The sequence below is a fragment of the Engystomops pustulosus genome, unplaced genomic scaffold, assembly GCF_040894005.1.
Source record: "Engystomops pustulosus unplaced genomic scaffold, aEngPut4.maternal MAT_SCAFFOLD_118, whole genome shotgun sequence".
Classification (NCBI taxonomy): Eukaryota; Metazoa; Chordata; class Amphibia; order Anura; family Leptodactylidae; genus Engystomops; species Engystomops pustulosus.
This window is the reverse complement of record NW_027284999.1, coordinates 311,701-323,478: the sequence shown is the minus strand read 5'-3', so window position 1 is coordinate 323,478 and position 11,778 is coordinate 311,701. Positions and strand designations below refer to the sequence as shown.

The following is an 11,778-nucleotide window of genomic DNA, read 5'->3' as shown; positions in this document are numbered from 1 at the left end:
GGACGTCACCGAGACCCCCGATACACGGGACGTCACCGAGACCCCCGATACACGAGACGTCACCGAGACCCCCGATACACGGGACGTCACCGAGACCCCCGATACACGGGACGTCACCGAGACCCCCTATACACGAGACGTCACCGAGACCCGCGATACACGGGACGTCACCGAGACCCCCGATACACGGGACGTCACCGAGACCCCCGATACACGGGACGTCACCGAGAGCCCCGATACACGGGACGTCCCCGAGACCCCCGATACACGGGACGTCCCCGAGACCCCCGATACACGGGACGTCCCCGAGACCCCCGATACACGGGACGTCCCCGAGACCCCCGATACACGGGACGTCCCCGAGACCCCCTATACACGGGACGTCACCGAGACCCCCGATACACGGGACGTCACCGAGACCCCCGATACACGGGACGTCACCGAGACCCCCGATACACGGGACGTCACCGAGACCCCCGATACACGGGAAGTCCCCGAGACCCCCGATACACGGGAAGTCCCCGAGACCCCCGATACACGGGACGTCCCCGAGACCCCCGATACACGCGACGTCACCGAGACCCCCGATACAGCAGTCTTCCTGTGATGTCATACATGGTCTCCTCCAGTAGGGAGCAGTCTTCCTGTGATGTCATACATGGTCTCCTCCAGTAGGGAGCAGTCTTCCTGTGATGTCATACATGGTCTCCTCCAGTAGGGGGCAGTCATCCTGTGATGTCATACATGGTCTCCTCCAGTAGGGGGCAGTCATCCTGTGATGTCATACATGGTCTCCTCCAGTAGGGAGCAGTCTTCCTGTGATGTCATACATGGTCTCCTCCAGTAGGGGCAGTCTTCCTGTGATGTCATACATGGTCTCCTCCAGTAGGGAGCAGTCTTCCTGTGATGTCATGCATGGTCTCCTCCAGTAGGGGGCAGTCATCCTGTTAGGTCATACATGGTCTCCTCCAGTAGGGGGCAGTCTTCCTGTGATGTCATACATGGTCTCCTCCAGTAGGGAGCAGTCTTCCTGTGATGTCATACATGGTCTCCTCCAGTAGGGGGCAGTCTTCCTGTGATGTCATACATGGTCTCCTCCAGTAGGGGGCAGTCTTCCTGTGATGTCACACATGGTCTCCTCCAGTAGGGGGCAGTCTTCCTGTGATGTCACGCATGGTCTCCTCCAGTAAGGGCAGTCTTCCTGTGATGTCATGCATGGTCTCCTCCAGTAGGGAGCAGTCTTCCTGTGATGTCATGCATGGTCTCCTCCAAAAGTGGGCAGTCTTCCTGTGATGTCATACATGGTCTCCTCCAGTCTTCCTGTGATGTCATACATGGTCTCCTCCAGTAGGGGGCAGTCTTCCTGTGATGTCATACATGGTCTCCTCCAGTAGGGGGCAGTCTTCCTGTGAGGTCATACATGGTCTCCTCCAGAAGGGGGCAGTCTTCCTGTGATGTCACACATGGTCTCCTCCAGTCCTCCTGTGAGGTCATACATGGTCTCCTCCAGTAGGGGGCAGTCTTTCTGTGATGTCTTACATGGTGTCCTCCAGTAGGGGGCAGTCTTCCTGTGATGTCATACATGGTCTCCTCCAGTAGGGGCAGTCTTCCTGTGATGTCATACATGGTCTCCTCCAGTAGGGGCAGTCTTCCTGTGATGTCATACATGGCCTCCTCCAGTAGGGAGCAGTCTTCCTGTGATGTCATACATGGTCTCCTCCAGTAGGGGGCAGTCTTCCTGTGATGTCATACATGGTCTCCTCCAGTAGGGGGCAGTCATCCTGTTAGGTCATACATGGTCTCCTCCAGTAGGGGGCAGTCTTCCTGTGATGTCATACATGGTCTCCTCCAGTAGGGAGCAGTCATCCTGTTAGGTCATACATGGTCTCCTCCAGTAGGGGGCAGTCTTCCTGTGATGTCATACATGGTCTCCTCCAGTAGGGAGCAGTCTTCCTGTGATGTCATACATGGTCTCCTCCAGTAGGGGGCAGCCTTCCTGTGATGTCACACATGGTCTCCTCCAGTAGGGGCAGTCTTCCTGTGAGGTCATACATGGTCTCCTCCAGTAGGGGCAGTCTTCCTGTGAGGTCATACATGGTCTCCTCCAGTAGGGGCAGTCTTCCTGTGAGGTCATACATGGTCTCCTCCAGTAGGGGGCAGTCTTCCTGTGATGTCATACGTGGTCTCCTCCAGTAGGGGGCAGTCTTCCTGTGATGTCACACATGGTCTCCTCCAGTAGGGGGCAGTCTTCCTGTGATGTCATACATGGTCTCCTCCAGTAGGGAGCAGTCTTCCAGTGATGTCACACATGGTCTCCTCCAGTAGGGAGCAGTCTTCCTGTGATGTCATACATGGTTTCCTCCAGTAGGGGCAGTCTTCCTGTGAGGTCACACATGGTCTCCTCCAGTAGGGAGCAGTCTTCCTGTGAGGTCATACATGTTCTCCTCCAGTAGGGGGCAGTCTTCCTGTGAGGTCATACATGGTCTCTTCCAGTAGGGGGCAGTCTTCCTGTGAGGTCATACATGGTCTCTTCCAGTAGGAGCAGTCTACCTGTGATGTCATTCATGGTCTCCTCCAGTAGGAGCAGTCTTCCTGTGATGTCATACATGGTCTCCTCCAGTAGGGGGCAGTTTTCCTGTGAGGTCATACATGGTCTCCTCCAGTAGGGAGCAGTCTTCCTGTGATGTCATGCATGGTCTCCTCCAGTAGGGGGCAGTCTTCCTGTGATGTCACACATGGTCTCCTCCAGTCCTCCTGTGAGGTCATGCATGGTCTCCTCCAGTAGGGGGAAGTCTTCCTGTGATGCCATACATGGTCTCTTCCATTAAGGAGCAGTCTTCCTGTGAGGTCATACATGGTCTCCTCCAGTAGGGGCAGTCTTCCTGTGATGTCATGCATGGTCTCCTCCAGTAGGGGGCAGTCTTCCTGTGATGTCATACATGGTCTCCTCCAGTAGGGGGCAGTCTTCCTGTGATGTCATACATGGTCTCCTCCAGTAGGGGGCAGTCTTCCTGTGAGGTCATACATGGTCTCCTCCAGTAGGGGCAGTCTTCCTGTGATGTCACACATGGTCTCCTCCAGTCCTCCTGTGAGGTCATGCATGGTCTCCTCCAGTAGGGGGCAGTCTTCCTGTGATGTCATACATGGTCTCCTCCAGTAGGGGCAGTCTTCCTGTGATGTCATGCATGGTCTCCTCCAGTAGGGGGCAGTCTTCCTGTGATGTCATACATGGTCTCCTCCAGTAGGGGGCAGTCTTCCTGTGATGTCATACATGGTCTCCTCCAGTAGGAGCAGTCTTCCTGTGATGTCATACATGGTCTCCTCCAGTAAGGAGCAGTCTTCCTGTGATGTCATACATGGTCTCCTCCAGTAAGGAGCAGTCTTCCTGTGATGTCATACATGGTCTCCTCCAATAGGGAGCAGTCTTCCTGTGATGTCATACATGGTCTCCTCCAGTAGGGGCAGTCTTCCTGTGAGGTCATACATGGTCTCCTCCAGTAAGGAGCAGTCTTCCTGTGATGTCATACATGGTCTCCTCCAATAGGGAGCAGTCTTCCTGTGATGTCATACATGGTCTCCTCCAGTAGGGGCAGTCTTCCTGTGAGGTCATACATGGTCTCCTCCAATAGGGAGCAGTCTTCCTGTGATGTCATACATGGTCTCCTCCAGTAGGGGGCAGTCTTCCTGTGATGTCATACATGGTCTCCTCCAGTAGGGGGCAGTCTTCCTGTGATGTCATACATGGTCTCCTCCAGTAGGGGCAGTCCTCCTGTGATGTCATACATGGTCCTTGGTGATGGGTTGTGTCCTGGAGATCCCTCCCCTCGTCCTCCTCTTTGCGTTGTGTAGGTGTCATGGCGTCTTCGGGGCCTTGATCTCCTTAATTTCGGTTGTTATTACTGTCTCCTTGGGCTGTGGTTCTTGACCCAATTCTGATCCTCAGGCTGAAGAGCTGACAATCTATGGTCTCTGCCTCCATCCGCTATGGACATGCTGGGGTAGAGATGGTTAAACCAGAGACCTGCGCAAATTCTACATCCAACATGGCGGCTGGTGGACGGCAGAGAGCGGGGTAGGAGGAGGCCGCAGCTGTGAGACGCGGCCCGGGGTCACGGTGAGACCTTGTGTATATGGCAGAGACCTCCCTCTATATTGGGGGGGGTAGTAGGTCTCAGCTGTGCGGTGCTGCGAGGCGGCCGGGGGGGGGAGGTCTCAGCTGTGCGGTGCTGCGAGGCGGCGGGGGGGGGTTATTGGGCTGCGGGCGCCTTCACATCAGGATTGTCCTAGAAGTAGTGACAGATGTCTCCAGCGCTGACCACTGCCGCCCATTAGAGGGGCTTCTCTCCGTGCTGGTGCCCAGGGGACGGGGCTCATCTGCTGCGTCCCTCCCCCTCCTCCTCCATCACCACCTCATCCACAGCTTCTCCATGTCATCTCCTGGACGGCAGGGCAGACGCTCGGCTCCCCGGGACGACTTCCAGGTGAGGTGGTCTCCATCCCGCTGGATCATACCTACATGAATGAGGCCCCCAGGACCATCGCCAGGTGAGTGACCACAGGGACAGGCCGGGGACAGACGTTCTCATCAATCCATGGTCTGTAATGTGTATGGATGGATCTGCATGAGGCGCCGCCCTTCTGTACCTCATTCAGGGAGGGTAGAGTATGTCAAGGGGTTAAACACTGGTGGGGAGGTCTATTGTGTGACCATCCACGAGACTTCCGTGGTCAGGAGCCTGGTGCGTCCTGGTAAGACACAGGCCGAACATAAGGAGCAGCTCCAACCACAGGCAGATGAGCCCAGAGGTGCCGCAAGACCCCCAGGTGATGCCCCCTCCCCACCCCCACAGTAAAGTGTGCTGAATACTCATCACGGGGGCTGAATACTCATCACCGGGGGCCGAACACTCATCACCGGGGGCCGAACACTCATCACCGGGGGCCGAACACTCATCACCGGGGGCCGAACACTCATCACCGGGGGCCGAACACTCATCACCGGGGGCCGAACACTCATCACCGGGGGCCGAACACTCATCACCGGGGGCCGAACACTCATCACCGGGGGGCGAACACCCATCACCGGGGGGCGAACACCCATCACCGGGGGGGAACACCCATCACCGGGGGGCGAACACCCATCACCGGGGGGCGAACACCCATCACCGGGGGGCGAACACCCATCACCGGGGGGCGAACACCCATCACCGGGGGGCGAACACCCATCACCGGGGGCCAAATACTCATCACCGGGGGCCAAATACTCATGATTTTCAGTTCTTTCGGCTCCTCCTCCAGGATGATGCTACTATTACTAAGCGTAGAGATCACTTACCTCCCCAAGACTCACCTCATATAAGGACCAAACATCAAACTACGGAATGTCAAAGTCCTCAATAAACTTCTTCTTCTTCTCGGTCTCCACTTTTGGCTTTTTGCGGGAACCCAAACCTTGAGCTCCCAGAAGAAGTTGATGGACAACCTCCAGACATTAATGGGAATCCCGCCCCTCTCCATAGACTTCTCTGTGATGTGACGCCTCAGATCTTCCGTCTTCCCTCTAGCAGGACAGAATTCAGCGGAGAGATGAGACGCCTCCATCAGATGTTCCTCGGGTTCCTGTCCTCTCTTCTTCTAGTCATTTCCATGAGTTTCTGACCATCGGAATAGAAAGTAAACGTGTACATAAATCTCTGATTTTCCTGTAAAAATGTAACCCCAACCTATATTAAGAGAAAACAAATCCCACGTCTACCGAGACGCGTCCGAGCTCCTTGACACCATTACACTCTGCGAGGACCTTCAATGCTCGGGTGGCTGAGGTGGTGGATCTTCTACCCTTCGGATTCTGTCCTCTGAGCTCCTGGACACCGTTACACTCTGCGAGGACCTTCAATGCTCGGGTGGCTGAGGTGGTGGATCTTCTACCCTTCGGATTCTGTCCTCTGAGCTCCTGGACACCATTACACTCTGCGAGGACCTTCAATGCTCGGGTGGCTGAGGTGGTGGATCTTCTACCCTTCGGATTCTGTCCTCCGAGCTCCTGGACACCATTACACTCTGCGAGGACCTTCAATGCTCGGGTGGCTGAGGTGGTGGATCTTCTACCCTTCGGATTCTGTCCTCCGAGCTCCTGGACATCGTTACACTCTGCGAGGACCTTCAATGCTCGGGTGGCTGAGGTGGTGGATCTTCTTCCCTTCGGATTCTGTCCTCCGAGCTCCTGGACGCCGTTACACTCTGCGAGGACCTTCAATGCTCGGGTGGCTGAGGTGGTGGATCTTCTACCCTTCGGATTCTGTCCTCCGAGCTCCTGGACGCCGTTACACTCTGCGAGGACCTTCAGTGCTCGGGTGGCTGAGGTGGTGGATCTTCTACCCTTCGGATTCTGTCCTCCGAGCTCCTGGACGCCGTTACACTCTGCGAGGACCTTCAGTGCTCGGGTGGCTGAGGTGGTGGATCTTCTACCCTTCGGATTCTGTCCTCCGAGCTCCTGGACACCGTTACACTCTGCGAGGACCTTCAGTGCTCGGGCGGCTGAGGTGGTGGCTCTTCTACCCTTCGGATTCTGTCCTCTGAGCTCCTGGACACCGTTACACTCTGCAAGGACCTTCAATGCTCGGGTGGCTGAGGTGGTGGATCTTCTACCCTTCGGATTCTGTCCTCCGAGCTCCTGGACACCGTTACACTCTGCGAGGACCTTCAATGCTCGGGCGGCTGAGGTGGTGGATCTTCTACCCTTCGGATTCTGTCCTCCGAGCTTCTGGTTGGGATGTGGAGTTGGACGAGTCTCGGGACAGGAGCTTCGGTCCCAGTTGATTTGTACTGGAGCCTCCGCATGACCACAGGTAAGTACTCCTCCCAAGAGGTGGACGGATTCCCCTGGGGACCCAGAGGTCAGGTCCTAGATCTGAGGATCCATCTCAGTCCAGTCATGCTGTGGCCCCAGGACCTCAGAGAGAAGAGAGGCCACATTGGGGGGTAGGGAGTGTGGTTGCTGGGGGGGAGAGCGAGGATCCTTCGATCACTTGAGGGAGGGGGGGGGGGGGTGAGGTCGCACATTGTGTAACGTCTTCTCCTCGTCTTCCTTGGTTCTAGGTGCATTGAGCGGCCAGGATGATGCTGGGTCCAGAGCAGCCGGATTCGGAGCAGCCATCGGGGCACTCGGAGTCGGACTCTGCGGTCAGCGAGACGTTGGGGGGCAGCGTTTCTGAAGCAGAAGGAGGAGCTCGTCGGACTCCACGCCTTCCACCACAATTGAGCCGCGAGGAGAAGAGGAGGAGAAGACGAGCCACGGCAAAGTATAGATCGGCGCATGCGACACGAGAGAGGATCCGCGTGGAGGCCTTCAATGTGGCGTTTACTGAGCTCCGCCGACTTCTGCCCACCCTCCCCCCCGACAAGAAACTGTCAAAGATTGAGATCCTGCGGCTGGCCATCTGCTACATCTCCTACCTCAACCACGTGCTGGACGTCTAGAGGCTGCACATACAGGGGGGACATTGTGGGGCATTAACCCCTTGTGCCCAGAGCCGCGGGCAGTAGGTAGCAGTACAAGCAGTACTGCTTGACATTGGCCACAGGTGACGGTGTGTGTTCTGTGTAACAGTGCCCCCGGAGGCACCTGGGTGTAGCACGTGTTTGGTAGTCCCCCTCCCCCCATCAGTCCGGTGCGTTCTCCTTCTGAATGGTTCCTGCAAACACAAGCTTTCTGCCCCTTTAGACGGGGTACGGGGGGCTGCAGGTCCTAGCCGTGGTCTGCTGCCCCCTACAGAAGCACAATAATCCCTTCTACATTCTATAGTCTCCATGATGGAAAGCCTCCAACTACAACACGTGGCAGTGAGAGCGACAGTCCTCCAGGGACCGGCCTGATGTCTGCATCCTGACTGATCTCCACTATCACAGGGGTCACACGGGTAATCTGAGGTCATCCTCCTCATGTGGTGATAGATAATCTGAGGTCATCCTCCTCATGTGGTGATAGATAATCCGGGGTCATCCTCCTCATGTGGTGATAGATAATCTGAGGTCATCCTCCTCATGTGGTGATAGATAATCTGAGGTCATCCTCCTCATGTGGTGATAGATAATCTGGGGTCATCCTCCTCATGTGGTGATAGATAATCTGAGGTCATCCTCCTCATGTGGTGATAGATAATCTCAGGTCATCCTCCATATGTGGTGATAGATAATCTGGGGTCATCCTCCTCATGTGGTGATAGATAATCTGAGGTCATCCTCCTCATGTGGTGATAGATAATCTGAGGTCATCCTCCATATGTGGTGATAGATAATCTGAGGTCATCCTCCATATGTGGTGATAGATAATCCGGGGTCATCCTTATCATGTGGTGATAGATAATCTGAGGTCATCCTCCTCATGTGGTGATAGATAATCTGAGGTCATCCTCCTCATGTGGTGATAGATAATCTGAGGTCATCCTCCATATGTGGTGATGGATAATCTGGGGTCATCCTCCTCATGTGGTGATAGATAATCTGAGGTCATCCTCCATATGTGGTGATGGATAATCTGAGGTCATCCTCCTCATGTGGTGATAGATAATCTGGGGTCATCCTCCTCATATGGTGATAGATAATCTGAGGTCATCCTCCATATGTGGTGATGGATAATCTGGGGTCATCCTCCTCATGTGGTGATAGATAATCTGAGGTCATCCTCCTCATGTGGTGATAGATAATCTCAGGTCATCCTCCATATGTGGTGATAGATAATCTGAGGTCATCCTCCTCATGTGGTGATAGATAATCTGAGGTCATCCTCCATATGTGGTGATGGATAATCTGGGGTCATCCTCCTCATGTGGTGATAGATAATCTGAGGTCATCCTCCATATGTGGTGATGGATAATCTGGGGTCATCCTCCATATGTGGTGATAGATAATCTGGGGTCATCCTCCTCATGTGGTGATAGATAATCCGAGGTCATCCTCCATATGTGATGATAGATAATCTGAGGTCATCCTCCTCATGTGGTGATAGATAATCTGGGGTCATCCTCCTCATGTGATGATAGATAATCTGAGGTCATCCTCCTCATGTGGTGATAGATAATCTGGGGTCATCCTCCTCATGTGGTGATAGATAATCTGGGGTCATCCTCCTCATGTGGTGATGGATAATCTGAGGTCATCCTCCTCATGTGGTGATGGATAATCTGGGGTCATCCTCCTCATGTGGTGATAGATAATCTGGGGTCATCCTCCTCATGTGGTGATGGATAATCTGAGGTCATCCTCCTCATGTGGTGATAGATAATCTGGGGTCATCCTCCTCATGTGGTGATAGATAATCTGGGGTCATCCTCCATATGTGGTGATAGATAATCTGGGGTCATCCTCCATATGTGGTGATAGATAATCCGGGGTCATCCTCCATATGTGGTGATAGATAATCTGGGGTCATCCTCCATATGTGGTGATAGATAATCTGGGGTCATCCTCCATATGTGGTGATAGATAATCCGGGGTCATCCTCCTCATGTGGTGATAGATAATCCGAGGTCATCCTCCTCATGTGGTGATAGATAATCCGAGGTCATCCTCCATATGTGGTGATAGATAATCTGGGGTCATCCTCCATATGTGGTGATAGATAATCTGGGGTCATCCTCCATATGTGGTGATAGATAATCTGGGGTCATCCTCCTCATGTGGTGATAGATAATCTGGGGTCATCCTCCTCATGTGGTGATAGATAATCTGGGGTCATCCTCCTCATGTGGTGATAGATAATCTGGGGTCATCCTCCATATGTGGTGATGGATAATCTGGGGTCATCCTCCTCATGTGGTGATAGATAATCTGAGGTCATCCTCATGTGGTGATAGATAATCTGGGGTCATCCTCCTCATGTGGTGATAGATAATCTGGGGTCATCCTCCTCATGTGGTGATAGATAATCTGGGGTCATCCTCCATATGTGGTGATAGATAATCCGAGGTCATCCTCCTCATGTGGTGATAGATAATCCGAGGTCATCCTCCTCATGTGGTGATAGATAATCCGAGGTCATCCTCCATATGTGGTGATAGATAATCTGAGGTCATCCTCCTCATGTGGTGATAGATAATCCGGGGTCATCCTCCTCATGTGGTGATAGATAATCAGGGGTCATCCTCCTCATGTGGTGATAGATAATCCGAGGTCATCCTCCATATGTGGTGATAGATAATCCGGGGTCATCCTCCTCATGTGGTGATAGATAATCAGGGGTCATCCTCCATATGTGGTGATAGATAATCTGAGGTCATCCTCCATATGTGGTGATAGATAATCTGAGGTCATCCTCCTCATGTGGTGATAGATAATCTGGGGTCATCCTCCTCATGTGGTCATCCTCCTCATGTGCTGATAGATAATCTGGGGTCATCCTCCTCATGTGGTGATGGATAATCTGAGGTCATCCTCCTCATGTGGTGATGGATAATCTGAGGTCATCCTCCTCATGTGGTGATGGATAATCTGAGGTCATCCTCCTCATGTGGTGATGGATAATCTGAGGTCATCCTCCTCATGTGGTGATAGATAATCTGAGGTCATCCTCCTCATGTGGTCATCCTCCATATGTGCTGATAGATAATCTGGGGTCATCCTCCTCATGTGGTGATGGATAATCTGAGGTCATCCTCCTCATGTGGTGATGGATAATCTGAGGTCATCCTCCTCATGTGGTGATGGATAATCTGAGGTCATCCTCCTCATGTGGTGATAGATAATCTGGGGTCATTCTCTTCATGTGGTGATAGATAATCTGGGGTCATCCTCCTCATGTGGTGATAGATAATCTGAGGTCATCCTCCTCATGTGGTGATGGATAATCTGAGGTCATCCTCCTCATGTGGTGATGGATAATCTGAGGTCATCCTCCTCATGTGGTGATGGATAATCTGAGGTCATCCTCCTCATGTGGTGATAGATAATCTGGGGTCATCCTCCTCATGTGGTGATAGATAATCTGGGGTCATCCTCCTCATGTGGTGATAGATAATCTGGGGTCATCCTCCTCACGTGTTGATGGATAATCTGAGGTCCTCAGACATGTGTGTGGGGCTCACTGTTCTATTATACTGTGCAGGGGAGGTCCTCTAGCATGTGGGTGGAGCTCTGTGTTCTGTTGTGCTGTGCAGGGGCGGTCCTATAACATGGGTGGAGCTCTATGTTCCATTATATTGTGCAGGGGAGGTCCTTTGACATGTGAGTGGAGCTCTCTGTTCCATTATACTGTGCAGGGGAGGTTCTCTAATATGTGGGTGATGCTCTCAGTGCTATTATTCTGTGCAGGGGAGGTCCTCCGACATATAGGTGTAGCTTTCTGTGGCATTATGCTGTGCAGGGGTGGTCCTAAAACATGTGGGTGGAGCTCTGTTTTCTATCATACTGTGCAGGGGATGTCCTCTAGCATGTGGGTGGAGCTCTGTGTTCTGTTGTGCTTTGCAGGGGCGTTCTTATAACGTGGGTGGAGCTCTATGTTCCCTTGTATTGTGCAGGGGTGGAGTTATGGTCCCCTTTCCTGTATACATGATACGTTATTATTATGATCCAAAGATTTGTGGCTTTCAGGGTTGGTAAATGTATTTGTACGATGCAATATTTTGTAGTGAATCTCTTGCCCTTGTTTCTACCTGATGCCTTTTATTACAGACCTTTATCAGAAAGTCAGTAACGTCGTCAATAAACTTTTTCTGCAAGTAACAAGTCTCCATCATTGTGTCTGATGTGCAGGAGATTATCCTGTAGTAACATGTGGATCTC

The 11,778-nt window shown here is 53.0% G+C and overlaps 1 protein-coding gene across 1 annotated transcript; it reads left to right on the top strand.

Annotated features, from left to right (window-relative positions):
- The first annotated feature begins 4,259 nt into the window (after positions 1-4,259).
- On the top strand, positions 4,260-8,363 carry LOC140107125 (helix-loop-helix protein 2-like). The gene is made up of 2 exons (XM_072131674.1): positions 4,260-4,545; positions 7,099-8,363. The coding sequence occupies exon 2, from the start codon at positions 7,117-7,119 to the stop codon at positions 7,477-7,479; it is 363 nt and encodes a 120-aa protein (XP_071987775.1). The 5' UTR covers positions 4,260-4,545; positions 7,099-7,116; the 3' UTR covers positions 7,480-8,363.
- Positions 8,364-11,778: the final 3,415 nt, after the last annotated feature.